This window comes from Molothrus ater, chromosome 18, assembly GCF_012460135.2.
Source record: "Molothrus ater isolate BHLD 08-10-18 breed brown headed cowbird chromosome 18, BPBGC_Mater_1.1, whole genome shotgun sequence".
Taxonomy (NCBI): Eukaryota; Metazoa; Chordata; class Aves; order Passeriformes; family Icteridae; genus Molothrus; species Molothrus ater.
Genome location: NC_050495.2, coordinates 12,338,095 through 12,361,921, shown reverse-complemented (window position 1 = coordinate 12,361,921; position 23,827 = coordinate 12,338,095). Strand labels below are relative to the sequence as shown.

General features: G+C 53.5%; 1 protein-coding gene across 2 annotated transcripts in view; it reads left to right on the top strand.

Moving 5' to 3' along the window:
• The window catches only part of NOS1 (nitric oxide synthase 1), a 71,479-nt gene extending 51,102 nt beyond the window's left edge, over positions 1 to 20,377 (top strand). For both annotated transcript variants that reach the window (XM_036393071.2, XM_036393069.2), the window contains exons 17-29: positions 2,000 to 2,116; positions 2,686 to 2,860; positions 3,208 to 3,346; positions 5,253 to 5,331; positions 6,409 to 6,602; positions 7,447 to 7,616; positions 7,828 to 8,038; positions 9,387 to 9,474; positions 9,736 to 9,857; positions 10,630 to 10,778; positions 11,402 to 11,596; positions 12,314 to 12,432; positions 13,310 to 20,377. In XM_036393071.2, the coding sequence (XP_036248964.1) occupies positions 2,000 to 2,116; positions 2,686 to 2,860; positions 3,208 to 3,346; positions 5,253 to 5,331; positions 6,409 to 6,602; positions 7,447 to 7,616; positions 7,828 to 8,038; positions 9,387 to 9,474; positions 9,736 to 9,857; positions 10,630 to 10,778; positions 11,402 to 11,596; positions 12,314 to 12,432; positions 13,310 to 13,325 (1,774 nt within the window). In that variant the 3' untranslated portion in view covers positions 13,326 to 20,377. The remainder of the gene's footprint in view (positions 1 to 1,999; positions 2,117 to 2,685; positions 2,861 to 3,207; positions 3,347 to 5,252; positions 5,332 to 6,408; positions 6,603 to 7,446; positions 7,617 to 7,827; positions 8,039 to 9,386; positions 9,475 to 9,735; positions 9,858 to 10,629; positions 10,779 to 11,401; positions 11,597 to 12,313; positions 12,433 to 13,309) is intronic.
• Positions 20,378 to 23,827: the final 3,450 nt, after the last annotated feature.

Sequence of the window (23,827 nt, the reverse complement as noted above, 5' to 3'; positions counted from 1 at the left end):
TGACAGTGTCACAGGAGCCTGTCAGGGCTCTGCTCACAGCCCTGAGGCTGTGCTGGGCTTGGTATTAGGCTCCTCATGTCTTACAGCAAGGGTTTCCCAAGGGTTTTCCAAAGCATTCCTATTCCAAACCTGCTGTTGAAGTGCAGCCCATCCATCCCACACCACAGGGACCTTCTCATTCCAGCTGCTGTCCCAGCCTTGGGCCCAGCACCCAGCTGGGCATTTTGGGCTTTGTGCCCCTCCAATCCAGAGGGTTCTGCTGCCCTGAACAGAGCCTGGGGTTGCAGAAAACCTCCCACACTGCAAGATGAGCTGGGAGCACCTCAGAGGCCGGGGAGGGAGGCCCCCTAACCCGGGATAACCCAGGGGAGGCCATGGCCAGGGCAAGCAGAGTGGAGGAGCAGAAAAGAGTGGAGGTCTGGGGAGAGGGGGGAGGCTGGGGGGCAGAGGTGGCACTGGGGCCCTGTGACCCGGCTGTCCCTGCCAGAGGTGGCCCTGGCTGTCCCTGCCAGAGATGGCACTGGGGCCCTGTGACCTGGCTGTCCCTGCCAGAGGTGGCACTGGGGCCCTGTGACCCGGCTGTCCCTGCCAGAGGTGGCCCTGGCTGTCCCTGCCAGAGATGGCACTGGGGCCCTGTGACCTGGCTGTCCCTGCCAGAGGTGGCACTGGGGCCCTGTGACCCGGCTGTCCCTGCCAGAGATGGCCCTGGCTGTCCCTGCCAGAGATGGCACTGGGGCCCTGTGACCTGGCTGTCCCTGACTCAGGCCGTGTTCTCCCATGCTGTGCCGTGTCGTGCCACGCCGTGCCGCGCCGGCTGCAGGAGCCGTGCCATGCCATGCCATGCCATGCTGTGCCGGGCCATGCCGGGCCGGCCGTGCCGTGCCCTGCCGGGCCATGCCGGGCCATGCATGCCATGCCATGCCATGCCATTCCAGGCCATGCCATGCCATTCCAGGCCATGCCGTGCCAGGCCATGCCGTGCCGTGCTGGGCAGGGCCGTGCCGTGCTGGCTGCAGGAGCTCTGCTGTGCCGTGCAGTGCCGTGCGGTGCCGTGCCATGCCATGCCATGCCATGCCATTCCGGGCCGTACCGTGCTGTGCCGGGCCATGCCATGCCGTGCCATGCTGGGCCATGCCGTGCCGTGCTGGGCAGGGCGGTGCCGTGCTGGCTGCAGGAGCTGTGCCGTGCCGTGCCATGCCATGCTGGGCCATGCCGGGCCATGCCGTTCTGGGCCATGCTGTTCTGGGCCATGCCGTGCCGGGCCATGCTGTGCCATGCCATGCCATGCTGGGCCATGCTGTGCCATGCCAGGCCGGGCCATGCCGTGCTGTGCCATGCCATGCCATGCCAGGCCATGCCATGCCATGCCATGCCATGCCGTGCCATGCCATGCCAGGCCATGCCGTTCCGGGCCGGGCTGTGCTGGCTGCAGGAGCTGTGCCGTGACTCATGCACACAGCGCTGCTCACTGCTCACTGCTCTGCCTGTAAATTTAGAAACTCTTGTGCGGAGCAATTTTGGGAGATGGCTCAATTCAGAAATACTTCTGCTGTTGTCAGATTTTATTTTTTTTTCTCGGCTCCCCTTCCCCCTCCTCACCCCTTCTTCTCTCACTCTGGTTTTTGTTGTTTTTTTTTTTTTTAATTTCCCACTTCCTATGAATGAAAGAACCCTCAGAATATCTCTTCAGACACACAGACCCGACCTTGTGTGCTGCCAGGGAAGGGCAGGTAAAGCCCAAGGTCCTGGCAGCTCTGTGTCACTGTGGTGGCCAGCACCACGGTGGGAGGTGACCAGGACCTCATGGAGCATCCCTGCTCCAGCTGGGGATGCTCAGGGGTTGCTATGGCTCTACCCCCGGAGGGAGCACATTCCTCTGCTCTTCCCACACTGCCTGCTGGTGGAATCGTGAGCCCTGAGCTCTGCTTTGGAGCCCCCCTGTGAGCCCCAAGCCAGGGGGTGCCCCCAGTGTGAGCCTGGCTGCTGTTGTTGTCCACAGGAGCTACAAGGTCCGGTTCAACAGCGTCTCCTCCTACTCGGACGCACGGAAATCCTCCAGCGATGGCCCTGACCCCAGGGACAACTTCGAGAGCACGGGGCCCCTGGCAAATGTCAGGTAAAGGGACAGGGCAGGAGCCAGTGCTGCACAGACCCCACCTCACCCCAAGGTGTTGGGGCGATGTGCAGACCCCTCCAGGCTGCTGTGGGTGGTGGTGGGACAGGAGGGGCCAGCTGTGCTCTGGCAAATTTAAAATATCCTTTTTCCTGTCATGTTTCTGTGAGACCTGCCTCTGAACTGAAATAATCCAGATCAGTAGCTGCGATTTTTAAAACTTAATAGCTATATCTGGATGAAGCTTTTGAACTTGACCTGTCATTTGCTGACTTGCTACCCAGACATGTGGTCTCCAGTGCAGCACAAACTGCAAATTTTCACCAAAGCCACACATCAACTGAATTCTGAGAATAAATTGTTCATATAGTAAGTGAAAACAGCTGCATTGTGGTGAGTCACCCCACTGCACACTGAGGTTGAAAACTGCTCATCACCTTGTGTGCTGAGAGAATTGTGAGCCCTACAATTTAGGGACCACATTAATAAACTCTGGTGTCTTCTGGTGGGATTACCTTCCCCCTCAGGGTCCCTCCCAGCTGAGCAGCCACAGCTGAGCCATCTTTGCACAGGTTCTCCGTGTTTGGGCTGGGCTCCAGGGCTTACCCCCACTTCTGCGCCTTCGCCCGCGCCGTGGACACGCTCCTGGAGGAGCTGGGGGGAGAGAGGATCCTCCGCATGGGAGAGGGGGATGAGCTCTGTGGCCAGGAGGAATCCTTCAGGACCTGGGCCAAGAAGGTCTTCAAGGTAACCTGGGGCTGCAGGGAGGAGCAGGGGGGAGAAGGACGGAGCTTGGAGCTGGATCCGAACCCAGCCTCCCCTTCCCGGCACCGGGACACTCCAGCACCGCCCCAGCCCACAGTAAAGAGGGTGGAGCTGATGCTCTGCTTTGTGCTGGCCACCCAAAGGTCACCAACGTGTTGAATCCCTGCATCGTCCCACATAGGTGGGAAGGAGAGCACCACCAGGAGAGCCATGGCCATGGCCAGTGGTACAGCCCCACGCTGCTGGGGGCTCCTTGTCCGTGTGGGCTGGGTGAGGGGGTCAGCTGGGCTGGGCTGAGGGGGTGCCTGAGGGCCTGGTGGGTGCTGCAGGCAGCGTGTGACGTGTTCTGCGTGGGGGACGACGTGAACATCGAGAAAGCCAACAACTCCCTGATCAGCAACGACCGCAGCTGGAAGAGGAGCAAGTTCCGCCTGACCTACGTGGCTGAGGCCCCGGAGCTCACACAAGGTACAGGCCTGGGGGGCTCTGCCTGTGGGGAACATGGGCAACACACAGGGGTAGAGGGGCCAAACCCCTTTTTTTTGTCTCTGTTGAATTCCCAGTGTTTCAGCCCTGCCTTTCCCCTCATCCCATGCCCAAGGAACAGCCTCAGGCCCCTCAGGCCGGTCCTGTCTGTGTCTGTAACAGAGATGTTTGGGCATGGTCTGCTCCGATGTTGCAGTGTGTTTTTATTTTGCAGGTTATTGTTTGATTCGTTGTTTGGTAGTTTTTTAGGCTTTTTTCCCCCCTGCTTTTAGAGTGACACAGACTTTCTTTGTTATTCAATTGAGCCAGGTGTCAGTTTATCTCTTTGCTACTTTGCTACTTTTCTGCCAAGTGTCAAACCCCTTCCTCCCACATCCAGTTGTTAAACCTCTCCTGTCCCAAGCAGTTTTCCTCCCTTGTATCCCCTTGCCCTTGTGTTCCACCCCCAGCCCTCCTCCTGACCCCAATTTTTGTCTCTGTTAAATCTCCAGTGTTTCAGCCCTGCCTTTCCCCCCCATCCCATGCCCAAGGAACAACCCCAGGCCCCTCAGGCTGGTCCTGTAACAGAAATGTTTGGGCATGATCTGCTCTCCCTCCTCCTGACCCCTTTTTTTTGTCTCTGTTAAATCCCCAGTGTTTCAGCCCTGCCTTTCCCTCCATCCCATGCCCAAGGAACAACCCCAGGCCCCTCAGGCTGGTCCTGTAACAGAGATGCTTGGACCTGATCTGCTCTCCCTCATCCTGACCCCCTTTTTTGTCTCTGTTAAATTCCCAGTGTTTCAGCCCTGCCTTTCCCCTCATCCCATGCCCAAGGAACAGCCTCAGGCCCCTCAGGCCGGTCCTGTCTGTGTCTGTAACAGAGATGTTTGGGCATGGTCTGCTCCGATGTTGCAGTGTGTTTTTATTTTGCAGGTTATTGTTTGATTCGTTGTTTGGTAGTTTTTTAGGCTTTTCTCCCCCCTGCTTTTAGAGTGACACAGACTTGTCTTTGTTATTCAATTGAGCCAGGTGTCAGTTTATCTCTTTGCTACTTTTCTGACAAGTGTCAAACCCCTTCCTCCCACATCCAGTTGTTAAACCCCTCCTGTCCCAAGCAGTTTTCCTCCCTTGTATCCCCTTGCCCTTGTGTTCCACCCCCAGCCCTCCTCCTGACCCCAATTTTTGTCTCTGTTAAATCTCCAGTGTTTCAGCCCTGCCTTTCCCCCCCATCCCATGCCCAAGGAACAACCCCAGGCCCCTCAGGCTGGTCCTGTAACAGAGATGTTTGGACATGATCTGCTCTCCCTCCTCCTGACCCCTTTTTTTGTCTCTGTTAAATCCCCAGTGTTTCAGCCCTGCCTTTCCCCTCATCCCATGCCCAAGGAACAGCCCCAGGCCCCTCAGGCCGGTCCTGTCTGTGTCTGTAACAGAGATGTTTGGGCATGATCTGCTCTCCCTCCTCCTGACCCCATTTTTTGAAGCAAGGAGCTGGAAAATTGGGATCTTTCCAGGCTTATTTTGTCCAAGGCTGCTCCGTGGAGTGTTGTGGAGCAAAGGCAGGTCCAGCCCATGGACACCTGGCCCCTCAGCATGGTTCCTGCAGCTCCTGCAGCACCAGCTCAGCTCTGCCCAAACCCAGGCACTCTCCTGCCAGCCCGGTGGCACTGGCAGCAAGGGGAGCTGTGGGCAGTGTGAGGGCACTGCCGAGTGTCACAGGGGTGGTTTTGGAGTCTTCTGTCACTAAAAAACGTGCTTGGATCACCCCTGGGGTTCCTGATCCCTTGGGCTCACAGGAGGGAGGTCAAACCCCTGTGGTCAGCTCTGGTCTGAGGGGCTGAACCCACAGTGATCCTACAGAAGCCTTGGCCATGCTCTGCTGAATCCCTTCCCTGACTCTTTTCCTCCTCAGGACTGTACAGCATCCACAAAAAACGTGTCTATGCAGCCCGGCTCCTCACACGCCAGAACCTGCAGAGCCCCAAGTCCAGGTAGGAGATGCAGCTGTCCTGGGAGCTGGACACACACCTGGGGCACCCAGAACAGTGCTACAAACAGCCCTTGAGCCCTGGACGTGCGGGGAATCCACCTTTGTGCTGGCCATGAGTCAGCCTGGAAGGCAGTGGGGGTGTTCCTGCCCTCCATGCATGGTGGAATTCCTGCTGGTCCCTCCCTCAGCCCATGGGATGGGGAACTGGCTGGAGGGGTGTGGGAACCCAGAACATCCCTCTGGCTGTCCTGAGCAGCCAAAACCCCTGCCAGGGGGCTCAGAAGCCCTGGCACAGAGCCCAAAACACCTGTGGGTTTGTGAAGTTATCACAGAGTGGAAAAGTAGATTTTAGGGTTTTGGTATGGGGGTTCAGGAGGCAAGATGGAGGGAACTGGGTGTGTCCAGCCTTTCTCCTTCTTCTTCTTGGCCTCCATCTTCTGCTGTGATGGTGGCACTTTTGGATTGGTTCAGAGTAGAAGCTCACTGTCTAACACAGGTGATAGGTATTGGAAAGGAATTGTAAACATTGTACACATTGTAGTTTTTAGTACAAAGACATAACCCTGCCCTGGGGCAGGCAGAGTGCCTGGAACTGTCCTGCTGGATGGACCTCGGCAGGGCAGGAGAAAATTTTTTATAGATAAGAAACAATAAACAACCTTGAGACTGAGAAATGAAGAGCCCTGACTCCTTCTTCAAGCACCATGCTGGGAAAAGAGACTTCCAAACTTTTCTTGGGGTAACTCTGACCAGCTAAAGATCCTGACAGTGGAGCAGCAAAGGAAGGATAAAATTGCTGAGCAAGAGGTTCAATTGGTTTCCCCCTTTTAAAAAGTCCCTGAGGGTGAGTCAGGGTGTGCTGCAGTGTCCCTTCTCCCTGCTGTGACCTTGGTGACATGGCCACCGCAGCTTGGACATGCCACCACCCCTTCCCAGTGCACCAGCAGCTCCTGAGGCCAGGGCTCAGCCTCTCCCTGAAGGATCTTTGGGGGCTTTCCCAAAGATCATCCCAAAGTCAGTGATTTTGGGGAAGGATCCCCCAAACCACTTTTTCCTGCTTTTGCTCCTTGCCCTGCAGCCGCCTGACGATTTTCCTGCGCCTGCACACCAACGGGCACCAGGAGCTGCAGTACCAGCCCGGGGACCACCTGGGCGTCTTCCCGGGCAACCACGAGGACTTGGTCAATGCCCTCATCGACAGGCTTGAGGATGCCCCTCCAACCAACCAGCTGGTGAAGGTGGAGCTGCTGGAGGAGAGGAGCACGGCTCTAGGTAACCAGGGAGCACAGGTGGCCTCTCTCCTCCTTTCCCTGAAGTTTTTGTAGCTCCTCAGGGAGGTGGGTGGCCCTAGGAAAATTATGTTCATCTGCCTGCTGTGTTTGTGTGGATTGGGAGCTCCTCCTTCATCCCTGCCCTGCCCAGAGCCATTGCTTGTCTGCACTTGGGATGTGGAGCAAGGTTTGGAGGGTGTGACAGTGGTCACAGGGGTCCCAGGATGAGGGAAGAGACGAGGATCTGACTCCATGTTTCAGAAGGCTTGATTTATTATTTTATGATATATATATTATATTAAAACTATACTAAAAGAATAGAAGAAAGGATTTCATCAGAAGGCTGGCTAAGAATAGAAAAGAAGGAATGATAACAAAGGCTTGTGACTGACTGAGACACTCCAGACAGCTGGACTGTGATTGGCCCTTAATTAGAAACAGCCACATGAGCCCCATCCCAGATGCACCTGTTGCATTCCACAGCAGCAGATAACCATTGGTTACATTTTGTTCTTGAGGCCTCTCAGCTTCTCAGGAGAAAAGTCCTAAGGAAAGGATTTTTCATAAAAGATGTCTGTGACAGAAGGGTGGGCAGGGCCCTGGGGAAGATTTTCCATGGCAAAACTAAAGGTGTTTATATTCCCTTAGAAAGGGCAATGTCTAGGACTGGGAAGAAGAATTAAGGGATGTGGAGGGGCCATCCCAACACTGGATTTCAGGGATTTCCTGATTCCCTGCCTGAGATGGAAAACCCTAATCCAGTGCCTCAGAGGGGGATAAGAACCAGGATTTGCCCACCTTGGCCCTGCTGCTCATCAAGCTCGTGCTGAATTCCCTCCTGGCAGGTGTCATCAGTAACTGGACAGACGAGAACCGTGTCCCACCCTGCACCATCTTCCAGGCCTTCAAGTACTACCTGGACATCACCACCCCTCCCACCCCGCTGCTGCTGCAGCAGTTTGCTCTGCTGGCCACCAGTGACAAGGAGAAGAAACGTCTGCAGGTGCTCAGCAAGGTAAAGAGCCCAAGCCCCAGGTTCTGCAAGGGCCTGGGGGCAATCACAGCCCAGCCAGGCATTTCCATCCCACACTGTGCTTAGGCTGAGTCTCCAGCCCTGAGCAGGGCTCATGGTGCCTTCACTGCCAGCTTTGCCACGGACCTCCTGGGATATCAGCTGGAAAAGGTGGATCCTGCAGCTCTCTCCTCTCTCCCTCTCTCTTTCCCAGGGCTTGCAGGAGTACGAGGAGTGGAAGTGGTCCAAGAACCCCACGATTGTGGAGGTGCTGGAGGAGTTCCCCTCGGTGCAGATGCCCTCCACGCTGCTGCTGACCCAGCTGCCCCTCCTGCAGCCTCGCTACTACTCCATCAGCTCATCCCCAGAGATGTACCCAGGGGAGGTGCACCTCACCGTGGCTGTGGTGTCCTACCGCACCCGAGGTACCGCCCCAGGGCTGGGCTCTGGGGGAAACAGCACAGGGGCAGCCACAGCAAACCTCGGGCAGGGAGATGTGCCTTGGAGGCCCTTCTGCCTGCTGCAAGAGTAGATTCCCCCAAACCACTGCTGGCCCATGGCATGGAGAGTGGCAGTGACACAGAGGTGACACTTCTGGAGTGGTGTCTTGGTTTGAATAGCCAAGTGTCTGCTAAGGAAGGCAGGAGCCTCCCCTGAAATGGAAAATGTAAACCCCCTGTGTCTGAATTATTATAATTTGGAAATTAAGGGGCTCTCAGGTAAAGATATGGGAATAGGAATAACAGTTCTTTACGAGGAAAATTAAAAATACAAATGCAATACAAAGAACAAAAAAACCCACTGCCAGAGTCAGACCATGCCCTGTCCCCCTGTGTGTCAGGGGGTGGCACAGCCCCATCCCATGGGGGCTCAGCCCTCCTGCAGTGCCAGCTGTGCTGCTGCTGGAGCAGGGATCCTGCACAAGGGGGGAGTTTTCCTCTGCAGCTCCAGGGCTGCTGGAGATGGGCCTGGGCTCCCTCTGGCAATGCAGGGCAGCAGAAGCTGCTCCTCTGGCAATGCACTGGGCAAAGGCTGCTGTGCTGTGCCAGGCTCACATTGGATCCAGGTAGGAATGCTTGGCTCCTGCCCTGGGCGCAGCATCTCCCCATGGGATGATGGAATTGGATCAGCCCTGCAGGGACACTCAGTGGCCATGGACAGCAGAGATCTCCTGCAGGGAGGATTGGCTGGGGGAGAGATAAAGGAAAAACTGCCCCATGGACAGCAGAGAACTGCCCCAGCTCTGACAGATGGGGACAGAACACACACCCCCAGCTACACCTTTCAACCTGAGACAGGCAGGTCCATAACCCAAGCTCCATGTAGGATTGTTTGCCCACCCTAAAATCCACATTCCTAGTAGCAAAACCTGTGCAGCAGTGACACTGATGTGTCCAGGCACGGTCATGGTGTGGATGGGCACAATCCTGGTGCTCTGCAGGACACAGGGAGGACAGTGGCGCTGCCATGGAGGGTTTGTGTCTGGGTGCATCACAATGCTGCTCCTGCCAAAAATGCTCAAAGGAGAGCTGTGTGCTCCCTAAGCATTGTGGAGGTCCAGCTCTGCCAGGTCAGGGTCCTGGGTAGCTCCACAGAGGGATCCAAGTGCAAAACTCTGCCAAGTTCTTGGAGAATGGATGCTGAGATATGAATGTTTCAGGGAGGTGTTCATGCAGGATGTAGCAGAGAGGGTTTTAGGAAAGAAAACAGTGATGTGCCATGTACAGACCTCCTTCCCTCCCTCGCTCCCTCCCTCCCTCCCTCCCTTCCCAGATGGAGAGGGACCCATCCACCATGGAGTGTGCTCCTCGTGGCTCAGTCGGATCCAGACGGATGAAGTGGTGCCCTGCTTTGTACGAGGGTGAGTGACCCACAGAGGCCAGGCCTGAAGAGGAGGGGGTGAAACCCCTCCCAGGATGTGCTCTCTGCCCTCAATTGTTGTCACAGTGTGGGAGAAAACAGGGCTGGGTTTGTGAGCAAATGGTTCCCCTTTGAGGGAAATTCTGCACAAAATGCCACATCCTGGGATTTCACCTCATTTTCTGCCCCTCATTCTCTGGGAGCTGGCTGTGGGCAGAGGGAACACCCTGCTGGTGTTTAACTGGAGCTTTTCTGTGTGCAGTGCCCCCGGGTTCCACCTGCCCCAGGACCCCCAGGTGCCCTGCATCCTCATCGGCCCCGGCACCGGCATCGCCCCCTTCCGCAGCTTCTGGCAGCAGCGGCTCTTCGACATCCAGCACAAAGGTGGGGCCCTCCTCTTCCTCACCTCACACAGATTGGGTGGGGCCGTCCTCTTCCTCACCTCACGGAGTTTGGGTGGGGCCGTCCTTCCTCGCCTCACAGATTTTGGGTGGGGCCATCCTCTTCCTCACCTCGCACAGATTTTGGATAGAGCTGTCCCCTGTTTCACCTCACACAGATTTTGGGTGGGGCCATCCTCTTCCTCACCTCACACAGATTTTGGGTAGGGCTGTCCTCTTCCTCCCCTCACAGATTTTGGGTGAGGCCGTCCTTCCTCTTCCTCACCTCACACAGATTTTGGGTGAGGCCATCCTCTTCTTCACCTCATTTTGGGCAGGGCCATCCTTCCTCACCTCACACAGATTTTGGGTGGGGCCATCCTCTTCCTCATCTCACATAGATTTGGGTGAGGCTGTGCTCTTCCTCACCCCACAGATTTTGGGTAGAGCTGCCCCCTGTTTGACCTCACACAGATTTTGGGTGGGGCCATCCTCTTCCTCACCTCACACAGGTTTTGGGAACCCTTGGTTGGGGTGCTGGGATGGGGGTCCCGCCCTGCTGGGGGTGTCCCAGCAGATCTGGTGGCAGTGTGGAGGGAGGCGACTCGTGGGAATTGGAGGTGGCTGGTGGGAATTGGAGATGTCTCGTGGGAATTGGAGATGTCTCATGGGAATTGGAGGTGGCTGGTGGGAATTGGAGGTGGCTGGTGGGAACTGGTGGCCCCTCGTGGGAATTGGTGTCCCCGGGCTGAGAGCTGTCCCCACGCTGTCCCCAGGGCTGAAGCCGTGCCCCATGGTGCTGGTGTTTGGCTGCCGGCAGTCCAGGATTGACCACATCTACAAGGAGGAGACGCTGTTTGCCAAGAGCCAGGGTGTCTTCAGAGAGCTGTACACGGCCTATTCCCGGGAACCCGACAGACCAAAGGTGGGCATGGCCCCGGGAATGCTGCCCAGCCTGGGCAGGGTCCCTGGCCACTGGTGGCTCATCCCTGGGGCACAGAAATGGGCAGGGTTGTCCCTTCCCTGTGGGCACCATTCCCAGAGCGTGTCACCATCCCAGTGCCAGCCAGAATGTGTGCCCAGGTTGTTCCTGCTGCCATCCAGGTGGGAGAGGAGGAGGGGAAAGGAGAATGGGAAAAGGGAGGAGGGGAAAAAGGAGAGGGAAAAGGAGAAAGGAAAGGGAAAAGGGGAAAGGGGAAAGGAAAAGGGAAAGGAATGGGGAAAGGAGAGGAAAGGTGAGGAAAGGAAAGGGGAAAGGGGAAAGGAAAGGGGAAAGGGGAAAGGGTATCACCCAGTGGAGTGACCCACAGCCACTGCAAATACCTGCTCCAAATTCCCACTGGGACTGAACAGGCCTGGCAATGGAAGAGATGGTGCAGGTGTGTCCATGCAAGAGCAGAAGGATGCTTTGCTGCTGTCCCCATCTCTTTTTTGTCACTGTGGGTGCTGCAAGGCACAGCTGTGTCCCCCAAAGAGGGGCCACCCCTCAATGCTGCCCCCAGGGCAGGACAAACCCGAGTTAATCCCGGCTCCCTCCTCATCTCTCAGAAATACGTGCAGGACGTGTTACAGGAGCAGCTGGCCCAGACCGTGTTCAAAGCTCTGAAGGAGCAGGGAGGCCACATCTACGTCTGCGGGGATGTCACCATGGCCGGGGACGTCCTCAAGGCCGTGCAGCTCATCGTGAGGCAGCAGGGCCAGCTGTCAGCAGAGGAGGCAGGAGCCTTCCTCAGCAAGCTGCGGGTGAGTGCTGTCTGCAGCGTGCCACCACTGCCACTCCTGCCAGGGGCACTGCACCTGCTGCCTGCCCCTGTGCCCAGGGAGGGTCAGCAGGGGGACATGCCAAAGGTTTCTGTGCACAGGGAGGTCATCTGGCTCCTCTGGGCAGCGGGCTGAGCACCAGTGCCAGCGCTTTTGGGCGCCCCCGGCAGGGCTTGTTGGCCATCTGTCAATAAATGGATTTATCAGGGCATCTTGTGGGTCCCTGCTGCAAATCTCCCTGTCTGGGCACCCCGTGCCAGACACAGATGATGCAGCTGAAGCTTAAGTGAGCTCAGTTTGGGACACAGACCGACGGGTGGGTGCTGGAACAGCTCTGCTTCTCCACAGAAGGATAACTCAGCTCCCATTATTGATAATCCCATGATTCCCATGGGATTTCCCCTTCTGAACCATGTCCCCACCTCCACCCAGGCCCCATCCAAGGGAGCCCAGAGCCTCTGCCTGTCCACAGACTGTGCCTCTGCCAGCCAGGAATTTCCAGCAGCTGAGGGAGTTCTGATGCCCAGAACAGCCCCACTGTGCCCAGGGTGTGACCTTGGGAAGGTCACTCTGTCCCCTCGTGACAAACCCCAAACCCTCTCCCGCGCTTTTGCTGCCTCCCCACCACGCAGGATTTTGCTGGGGCTGACCCTGAGTGCTCACAAATGCCCTTTTTCCCTCTGCCACCCTCCCTCCCAGGATGACAGCCGGTACCACGAGGATATTTTTGGAGTCACCCTGCGCACGTACGAGGTGACAAACCGCCTTAGATCCGAGTCCATTGCCTTCATCGAGGAGAGCAAAAAAGACACGGATGAGTGAGTCCACACCTTTGTTTTAACCCCTGCAGCCACCTCACGGGCTGGGAAAGGATGGGGAAGGAAGGATGGGGAAGGAAGCTTTGGTTTTTGTGCACACCTTGAAGCAGAGGCTGAGGAAGGCACTGATTTTTGCTCTGGAATAGCTGTCACCTCTCTAGGATAAATCCCCCCAGCTTCCCAATTTATTGCACTGATGTGCTCAGACCTGACAATCCCATGCAAAGGAAAATGGTTCTGCCTGCTTCCAGGCTGGCAAAACCCACAGGCAGGGGTGACTCTCCCCAGCTGCAGGGAAGCCTGGCTGGCTCCAGGTGTTGTTCAGCTCTCCATGCCCCTTCAGGAAAGATCCAGAGATTTTTCTCCCTGATGCTGCAAAAACAACCAGAAGTAAAAAAAAAAAAAAAAAAAAAAAAAAAAAAAAAAAAAAAAAAGAAAGAAATTTTGACATTTGCCGTGTTTGTTTCTGCTCCACCAAGTCCTGCCATTTGCTCAGCTTGGTCGTGGTGGGATTTTCCCTGGCTGAGCAGAAGGATTACTTAGGATAAAGACTGGGGCAGCTGCACGGATCGTGCTCCTTGTGCTGGCCCTTGGCAGCTTGGGGTGAAGCCCCTTCCTTGTGTAGTGCCTGGAATGGGTTTCCCCACATCCCTGAGGCTTGGCAGGAATTTTTCTCCAAGGAATCACATCCTCTGGGGTCTGGACTCTACCAGAGTGCCTCAGTTTCCCACCTGTGGATAGGGCTAAAGGCCACCTTCCTGCCCAGCCCCCCAGCTCTGTAAACTCCTGCCCACCACACGGAAAGGCCAGGTCGGGGTGATCCCGGTGCTCCCCACTGCTCCCTCTAAGGCCAGCCTTTCTCCCCTTTCCCTTGCAGGGTTTTCTGCTCCTAACTGGACCCTTCGCCCCCAGGGGATGCCAAACCAGTCCCAGCACCTGCTGCCCCCTCCAGCTGGAGGGCACTGGGTTTTGTATTTCACGGACACGGTGGCTCCTTTCCCAGGGGAACTGCCCATGGAAAGCGCTCTGTCTCTCGTCCTGTTCTTGTGTCCTGATGATGATGATGATGATGATGATGATGACTTTTATTTCCTTTCCTTCTTCCTTCTCTTGCTCTTGTCCTGTGGCCATTTCTTTTCACCTCCTTCCCCTCCCCTGGATTTCCCCACTGGAGTTGGATGGCTTTATAACCTGCAGTGGCTCTTTTCAGAATTCCACACTTCCCCTCCTTCCCGTGAGGGCATTTTGCAGCTGCATGAAATCACCACCTTTGTGATCATTTGTGGGAGTTCCTGGGGGTGAGCAGAGGTGGCAGGGGCTGGGCAATGGCGAGGTCTTGTTGCTTGTCCAGAGCTGGGGGTTGTTCCTGCCAAGCTGCCTCGTTCCCCAGCTCAGGGCTTGGCTGAATCTTTGTGTTTTCATGGCTTTTCTCTGGATATGGGCAAACCTGGGCATATGCCCGAGGCTGGGGGCAGATGATGTGCAATTCCCTTGAATTTTATTCATCCCCAAGCATCCTGGGTACAGCTGTGTGGTTTTTCATCTGATTTATGTGTCATGATTGCTCCTAAATGGGCCCTGCTCTGTCTCTCTTCTCCTGCTCTCTTTTCCTGCTCCCTGTGAGCCTCTCCTTTTGCTCACTCCCAACTTTTGCTGCCATGGAAGTTCTCCCACAAGCTCTGAGCACACAGGCTGATGTGCAGGCCGAGGAAAAGCTCCTGGCAGTGACTTCTCCAGGGAGTTTTGCATGGAATATTTGATCTGCAGCCATTCTGGCTGCACCCAGAGCTTTGCACACCCTGATCCCCCTCCCAGGTGAGCCTGGAAAACCATGAGGACGGGACAGAAGCAGCTCCCAGAGGGAACAAAGGCAGCACTTGGAGGGGGATGGAGGCTCCAGGTCTTTGGTGAGGATGTGCCAACAGAGGAATCATGAAATCCCAGAGCTCTTAGCACATCTCATGAGCACTTCTGGGACAGCAGATGCCAGCCCTTTCCACATTTCAGGGAGCAGAAAGTGCCACTGTGGAGCCACCTGCCTGCCAAGAGAGACGTGTGTGGCATTCTGGGGGTGAGGCCCCTCTGTGCCACCTGCCAGTGGCACGAGCTGTCTCAGCCAGGACAGCTCCTGTGAGAAGGGAGGTGAGATCAGCTGCAAAGGTGCTGGGCTCTGACACGCTCACACCTCGGCCCTGCTGCAAGAGCCTGGCCCCAAAAGCAATTTAACACAACCACAGAAAGGTTGGAGGAAACAGAAAGGCTCTAACAGAGAAAAGCTGTCTGCAAGGGAAAGCAAACGTGACCTTGTGTGTCCTTCCTGCTGCTGCACCCTGGAGAATCACAGAACATTCTGAACTGGAAGGGACCCACAAGGATCCAGCCCAGCTCGTGATGAATGGCCCATCCAGGGATTGAACCTCAGCGTTTTTTGGCTCTGCCCATCCCAGCTTTGTCCTCCCTCACTGTCAGCACAAGGACAGCAGGACATGGCTGCAGCTCTTGCTGGAGGCAGGCATGCAGGGTTGGCATCTTGAGGTGGCAGCTGCTGATGCTCCCCTCCTGCCCTGCTGTGCCCAGCTGTGCATGGATATCCTGGATATGAGGAGCTGAGTTGCTGAACTGCTGACAGCACAGGGATTGCCCAGGAGCTTTCACAGGGCTCAGTTCTCCTGCCCTGAGCTAAAGGCAGCACAGAAAGGGCTGCAGGAGCTCTGCCACTCTCCCAGCCCTTGGAACAAACCCCACCATCCCAGGCTGTGCTGTTATTCCCACCTGCAGCCAGGATCTCCTGCCACATCTCCGTGGGCTGGGACACCTTCTGCAACTTCGACTCCCTGAATCCCTGAAACATCTCTAGCCCAAAACCCAGGAGCAAAAGGGCTCCAGGCACCGGGAGAATTTGAGATCCAGGTCTGCTGGTGCCAGCTGAGCATCCAACACGGGATAAAACGAATAAATGCTGCCACGGTGTGGCCAGAGCTGAGCAGGGCTGGGACACACGGCCGGCTCTGTGACACTGCCTCGGCATTGGGGACCTGCAGGGGAAAGCTGGGGAGCACGGAGGAAAGGACAGCCCACCCCAAACCCAGGGCAGGCAGAGGGATGGGCCCCTTGGCTTGGGATGTGTGAGTCTGGGAGAGGTCCTCTCTGGGAGAAAACTCCCTGGCTTCAGAGCTGGGAATTTGCAGCAAGCTTGACCCCCCATCTTGGGGCTGGAGGAACAAAGCTAAAATCAGAAAGAAAATCAGAAAGAAAATCAGACTCATCCTCTTCTTCTGGGAAATTCTGGCTCCTGCTTTATGCTCTGGTTCTCCTTTAGAAGAAGGGAAGATGCCACCTGATGATGAGGAGGAGGAGGAGGTAATGCCCAAAGAAACATCTCTTTGTCCTCTTCCCAGCTCCCACCGTGCTGCTGGCAAGGTTTCCCACTGTCCTGCCTCCTGCCTGCCCTGCTGTACCCCCTCCCACCTGCAGCCTGTGTCTGAGCTGGATTATTCTGCTTTTAGTGCATCCCAAAGCTCATCAGCTCCATGTCCCCTCCCAGGGGAGCCAGCAGGGTCTGCAGAGGCTCTGGGCCAGGCAGGCAGAGCTCAGCAAACACCTGGAGGGGAAATGCTGGTTTAGGGCTCCTTGCCTGGACCTGGAGCAGAAACCCCTCCCTGCCATGAAGGTCCATGAGGTTAAACCCCCCCAGGGCTCCGAGCTGCCTGTGCTCCTGCTGGCTCCTCACAAGCTGCACCACTGGGAATTTTGATTCACTCTTTGCTGTTGAGTCAGTCTCAGACGTCTGAACTGCTCCCCTTCATCCCCTCCACCTGCAGGGGCCTCACACTCCCCTCGAGCTCCATTTTCTCCCTTAGCAACAGGGGAAAGAAACTTGTGGATGTGCTTTTATTATTCCTGAGATGTGGCTCTTCCAGCCTGGCCTCTGCTCGTCTCCCTGTGGCCTTTCTGCTGTGCAGGTGTAGCCACAAAATCTCTGCTATGAACACAGAGGGAGGTGGGTGTGCCCCAGCCTGGGCCCTGAGCTGCTCCAGGGGTCACACACACAGGGGTTGTGCCTCTGGGGCACTCAGGTGACAAATCTGTCCCCTCTGGGTGCCTGCTGCCCACCCCTCCTGTGCTGGACCTGATGGACCCAGCCTGGCCAGCATCCCAGTGGCTCTCCTGAGGGTCTCCACCATCACCACCACCCCAGTTTGGAGCAGCTCTGCTCCTTTTCACTCTCCAGGTGTTAAAGAGTCTCTTCTCTGAAAAGGAGGTTTGATTTTCAAGACACTACAAAGTGGGTTTTTTTGCAAAGATTTCACTTCCTCGTTCTTTCAAGTGTCCACAGAGAGTCATTATATGGATTTGAAATCCCAGGGGGAAAGGTTCTGTGTTTTCCCACCCTGCTGTGCCCACCAGCAGGGAAAAACCACTCAGTGCATGAGTATCCAGTGCTGTGCTCTTGGTGATTTCCAAGGTTTCATCTCCTGGGAAGGGCTCCCTGGGAGTTTGTTGTTCTTCTGTTTATGAGAGACAACAGCAAAACAATGAGACAGGGGCAAAACAGTGAGACAAGGGTAAAACAGTGAGACAAGGGTAAAACAGTGAGACAAGGGTAAAACAATGAGACAATGGGTAAAACAATGAGATAAGGGTAAAACAATGAGACAAGGGCAGGACAATGAGACATCTGCCACCAGGAGTGGCCTCACAGAGCTGTCACCTCCACATTGTGGCCTGAGCTTGTTGCTCGAGAGGAGCTGAGCTGGCCAGAGAATAGGATGTGTCTCTGTGCTGTCCCTGTCCCCTGTGTGCCTGTGTGTCCCCAGGGGAGCAGGGACTGTGTGCACCCCCTGGGCACGGGGATCTGAGGGATCTGAGGGATCTGAGGTGTCTGTGCACAGCCAGCAGTCCTGCAGCTGTGTCCTGGCCAGCAGCCACTCCCTGCAGGGAGGCTGTGGGGACAGAGGGGACAATGTCCCCGTGTCCAGCCTGTGGCTGCTCCTGCCCTGTCAGTGTGTGGTGATTCCTGTGCCCCATGCTGGCTGTTTCCCCTGGGATCCCTCCCTTGGCAGCCCTGCTGGGGGCACAGGGACTGGCAGTGCAGCAGAGCAGGGAGCACAGCACTGCTCCTGCCTCGGGCTCCCTGTTCCTCCTGGGGTAACTGGGAGCAAACCCAGCCCCATCTCCCTGAGCTGGGGTTCCACAGGGGGATGGAGGTGGGAGAGGTCACAGTGTGGGTGCAGACTGGGCTGGGAACTCTCCCACACCCTGGAGAACCCGTTCTGGTCAAACTGGGGGGAGAGGTTGTGTTTGTGCTCACAGCCTCATGGACCTGCACCAAGGCCAAGCCAAAGCTGCTGCCTCCTGACTTCTGACCACTGAAGCCATTCCATTGCCCCCTGAGGGTTCCCACCATTTTTTGGAAGGATGATTTTATGCTCAAAACTCGATTCTGTTCCTGCTTCCACCAGGGACTCGTTCTCAGCTTCAGAACTGCTCTGATAACTCTGCAATTGCATTGACAGTTCCAGAGGGGAGCACAGTCCCTTCACACAACAGATGGAGACACATTTGCAGGACCATTCAACTTTGCTGAAACTCCCTGTTATAGCAATTCCTTCTGCTGTAACAGGGAGAGCAAAATTTGGCCAGTGCTCTTGAAAAACCTGTAATCCTACACTTGGATAAAATCAGCCTGGAATCCAAGTCCTCCCAGATCCAAAATGCCTTCCACACCTGCTGGCTTCAGTGGCACTGGGGATTTTGGCAGCTTGCACAGCAGCAGCAGCAGCAGCAGCAGCAGCAATTTCCGAATATTTTTACGTGTGTCAATCTGCGCTTGCACGTGCCTGCAATGCATGGCTCCAGCAATCCCTGGGAAATCTCCCCCTTCCCAGGAAAATCCCAGCTCCAGCTTCTCCCATGTGGCCATGTGTGCTCAGCAGGGAGTCAGGGGAGAGGGAGAAAGCTGCTGCTTTAAAGCACTTGGTTCCAGAGGTGAAACAGAATTTAGGGAAGGTGAAAATCAGCTTGGGAAACTCGTGGCATATCCAAGCATTGCCATGCAGATCCACCTTTTTTCTTTTGTTTGTTTCCCTGCTGGGAAAATGAAGCAGACTGGCAATTCCTGGCCTCCACCCCTGCAGATGTTTGGCTGTGATGGAAATTTGAGCGCTGGAATCACAGGAATAAAACCCCAAGAGGTTGTGAGCTCAGAGCTGAGCAGTGGTGGCAGCACCTCACTGCCAGGGCTGCTGCTCTCCTGCCTCACTCATCCACATCCTACCTGGCCAGATTTTGGGGAGGAAGAGCCTCAAAGTGAGCAAATCAAACCTGTGATGCTGACCCTGAGAATTCCTGGTTTATCGGGAGCCTACAGGCTGAAGTTTTGCAGCTATTCCTCATTGCTGTGGAGAGGAATTGGGCAAGACTCTTGTATCCAAAGCTTTCAGAGCTGTTCTGGAGCTGTGGAAAAGCAAGAACTGGGATGCAGGGCAGCTCTCTGCAGGGCTGTGCAGAAATCTGGGAGGTAAAATCACCAGGCAAAGTATTTTCCTTCCAGGGGCATCCTTAATACCTGGAAAATTGAAAGGCTAAATACTTGAAAAGTTGGTCTAAAAGAAGAGCTAATTCAGGGCTCCTTTTTGCTGCTTTGTTTTCATGTGTTGGTTTTGGGGTGAGGAAAGCAAACAGAGAGCAAACAGCCAGTGTATCAAATTTGGATTAAATCAAACTTTTTGTTCCTACAATAACTGCTGGCGGAGATTTTAAAAATTTATCAAGGGCAACAAAACCAGCCTTAATTGACTGAGACATTAATGCTCCTTGCTTCTGAGCCTGCTTTTGTGTTCTCCTCTCCGTGTGATCGTGGCATGGAATCCTGTCTTAACAAAAGCCACTTCCCAGCAGCCCAGAGGATGCTCAGGAACAGGGATGGGGTTGGAGAATCTCCCTGTGAGAGAGATTCAGTGCAAAATCCCTGCTTTGCTAAAACCTTGCAAGATAGGCAAATCCCCACAATTCCCAAGGTCGAATTCCCATGCTCAGCTGCCTCGAAATGCCTTTAAAAACCCCAGGCTGTGTGTGCTTTGTGAGCAGTGTGCAGCTTTTCCAGAGTGCACACACAATTCCCCAGGCAGAGGATGAGCAGAGCACGGTGACTTTCAGCCAGGACTCGTCGCTTTTTTCCATTGCACAGAGTTAAAAACACCACTTCTGCCAGCTGCCCGGGGAATTTGATATTCAGTGCCAATTAATTTTTGTAATAGGAGCAGGGATTTATCCCCTTGGCTCCCCCAGGCACCTTCAGTCTCAGACTCAAAGGTTGGGTTGGAGTCTTTCATTTTCCAGTGGCCTTTTCCTGAAGAGCAGCGGTGCCACGGTGAGGACAGGGACTGGGCTGGGCAAGGTGGCAGCTTTGGGGCAGGGAACTCCCAAATTTTCCATTGTAAACCCTTCAGATGTGGGTAAATCCTGCTGGGCTGGCTGGGGCTCCCAGGCCTGGCTGCTCCCTGCTCCCCTCACACCCTCAGGTCACTGTGCCTTCATCCGCTCGAGGAAACCATGCCAAGATTTGAGCCTGGCACTCTCACTTTGCATCCCATCCCCCAGGTGTGTGTGGGGCAGGGGGAGCTCCTTTTGTAGCTGCTTTTTGTGTGATCCCAGGGTAGGTTTGTGCAGGGGTGGGGTGACCTGAGCTGTGTGTGATCCTACCAGTGCTTTAAGCAGCCAGAAACATGGTTCTTCCCCTACCTCTGAGCTCTCAATGCTGCTAAAATCTCTGCCATTCGTCCCCCGTGCTCCAGCCCCTCTCTCAGACTGGCTCTGGCTCTGTTTGCAAGATATCCACGTTGTTCTGAAGCATGCACCTCTCTCTGTATAGTCCCAATCTTCTGATTTTATGGAATACTTATGCCTGTTTGCATTACGGTCCAAATAAAAAAGTGAACTAAAAGCCGGCAGTTCTTCTCTCCTCTCTGGGTTTTTAACACCAGAAGGTGCTCGAGGTCTCTGCTGGTGCCTTGGCCTCGGCTCTGCTCTGCCACCTGCAATGCCAGGGTGCCACAAATAGCAGTGACAATCAGCAGCACCCCTTCACCTGCCAGACACACGCACAGTGCCTCGTGAGGTGGCCTGAGTCACAGCACCCGTGTGTGAAAAACACCTCCACTCTCCTGGGAACGGCCAAAAAGTTTAATAAAGGACAATAGGGGACAAGGAGCACAGAGCTAAGGTTATCAGGGCCGGGTGCAATTTGGCACTGAACCAAGAACACCCTGTTATCTTTGGGGTACCCCTTAAATACCTTTTATTTATATCAGCCTGCTGCATATTCATAAACAGTTATGCACAGTAAAATTTTTCCCAGACTAGTTTATAAGTTCCATGAATTGTTTAGCCTGGCTTCTTCTTGTATCTGCCTTTTTAGGGTGTGCACATTCCTTGGTTGTGGTTTTAGTCCTTTTTTATCACCTCCAGTGTTTGGGCCTTGCTCCACACTGCCTTCAGCCAGTGAGTGCTGATAATTGGAATATCAATAGCAGGGTCCTCATCCTGTGTTCACTGGGTGTTATCCCATCCCAGCAGGCATTTTAACACAAGCACACTGATATCAGCTATTTCACTGAGCTTAATTACCATCAGAAATAAAAACAATACCTTTATAACAAAGTTACTTTAGCACCACACATTTTAAAATTTGCGAAAAGACAGTATTATAATATGCATCTATAACACAGAGATCCTGTCATTTATCCAGTGTCCTTGGGGGCTGGCTGTGTGCAATCCAGGGTGATTTTTGGAGCCTTGGGAACACAGCAAAAGCAGCCCAGACAGGAGCTGAGAGGCCTGGAAATGAGGAAGAAATGAGAAAGGAATAAGAAAGAAATGAGACAGTGGCCGGGGCAATGAGGCAGAAACATGGACATGGCTTCTCCCATGGAAAAATGATCTTCCCATGTAAAGGAAAAGGGGGCTTATTAAAAAAGAGATTTTTTTACATGGGCAGGGAGTGGTTTCCCACTGGCAGAGAGCAGGGTTAGGTGGCACAAGGGGAAGGAATTGCTCTCTGGGAGGGTGGGCAGGCCCTGGCACAGGACATTGATACTCATTGATCCACTTCAGGTATTTCTACCTATTGATGAGGTCCCCTCTGTGCACCCCTTTAGGTACTGGTATGTTAGAGCCTTAGCTACTGAGAATTTTAGATTTTCTGTGCTGACAGGCACTGACCCTCAAGAGAACACTGCATTTGACCTGAGGCCGTGGAGAAGGCTTCCAAAATTGAATGACAAAACTAAGATTATGGGCGTGGAGTTTGAATAGAAGTGTGTAATATCACAGGGTGGAACACTTAGAGTTTAAGATTTTAGCATATAGGAATATATAAAAATGCTATATATGTATAAAATACATATAATAGATATTATATATTGTTTATATTGTTATATAATAATAGAAATTATATATATATAAAATGATACACACACACACATATATATATAAAACAAGATAGAGGTTTTAGAGTGGAGCTAGTCCTTCTTCTTTACCTTCTTCACAATTTTAAGTAGTATTGTGCAATTAGATTAAAAAGACCACATTACAGAACACAGGTAATTAGTTATTAAGTTAAAAATAAAAATAATTTAAATGTCATTTTTTAATTAGACAGTTTATCCTTAAGAGACCTTTACACATTGATTAGTTCCTTTTGGTATATTTTAAGATATTTTTACACATTGATATGTTCCCTTTGTGCACCTCTTTTAGGTATTGATACACATTGATAAGGTTCCCTTTGGGCTCCCCCTTTCAGATATTGATACCCACTGATAACGGCCTCCTTTTGGCACCCCCTATTCAATATTCAATACATTTTGATAAGTCCCCTTTGGGCACCACCTCTGAGGTATTGATACACATTAGGTATTGATTAGATAAGGTCCCCTTTGGGCACCCCCTTTTTGCTATTGATACACATTGATGAGGCCCCTTTTTGACACCCTTTTTTCGCTTTTGGTATGCATTGAAAGGTCCCCTTTTTGGAATCACCTTTCTGATATCGATACACATGGATGGTCCCCCCTGTACTCCCTATTTTTGATATTGATACATATTGATGACACCCCCTTTCTGCCCCCCCCCTTTGCAATATTGATACATTTTCTAAGCCCCCTTTGGACACCCCCTTTCTGATATTGACACACATTGATAGATCCTGCTGAGCACCCCATTTTTGATACTGATACATATTAATCAGATCTCTTTTTGGCACTCTGATTCCAAAATTGATCACACTAATGCAATCACTTTTTGGCACTCTGTTTCCAGTATTGATCACACTGATTCAGTCCCTTTTTGGCCCCCATTTCCAATACTGATCACACTGATGCAGTCCCTTTTTGGCACTCTGTTTCTGATATTGATCACATTGATCCCTTTTTGGCCACTGTTCCCAGTATTGATACACATTGATGAGGTCCCTTTTTGGCCCCATTTCCAATATCGATCACATTGATGAGATCCCTTTTTGGCACTCCATTTCCAATAGTAATACACATTGATGAGATCCCTTTTCGGCACTCTGTTTCCAATACTGATACACATTGATGAGAACCCTTTTTGGGACCCCCTTTATAATATTGATACAAATTGATGAGATCCCTTTTTGGCACCTCCTTTCCAATACTGATCACATTGATGAGGTCCCTTTTTTGGCACTCCTTTCCCGATACTGTTCACACTGATGTGGTCCCTTTCTGGCACTCCGTTTCTGATATTGATCCCTTTTTGGCACCCCATTTCCAATATTGATCACACTCATTCAATCCCTTTTTGGCACTCCATTTCCAATATTGATACACATTGATGAGGTCCCTTTTGGGTAACCCCCTTTCCAATACTGATCACACTGATGCAGTCCCATTTTGGCACTCTGTTCCCAATACTGATACACATTGATGACGCCCCTTTTTGGCCCCCATTTCCGATATTGATCATACTGATGTGGTCCCTTTTTGGTTCCCCCTTTCCAATATTGATCACATTGATGAGGTCCCTTTTTGGCACTCTGTTTCCAACATTGATCACACTGATTCAGTCCCCTTCTGGCCGCTGTGTCCAATATTGATCACACCAGTGCAATCCCTTTTTGGCACCTACTTTCCAATATCGATCCACATCAATGTATTGGCCCTTTCTGGTCACCATTCCCAATACTGATCACACCGATTCGGTCACTCTTTGGCACTCCATTTCCAATACTGATCATATTGATCCCTTTTTTGGCACTCCATTTCCAATATTGATCACACCGATTCGGTCCCTCTTTGGCACTCCGTTTCCAATACTGATCACATTGATCCCTTTTTAGCACTCCGTTTCTAATACTGATCACATTGATCCC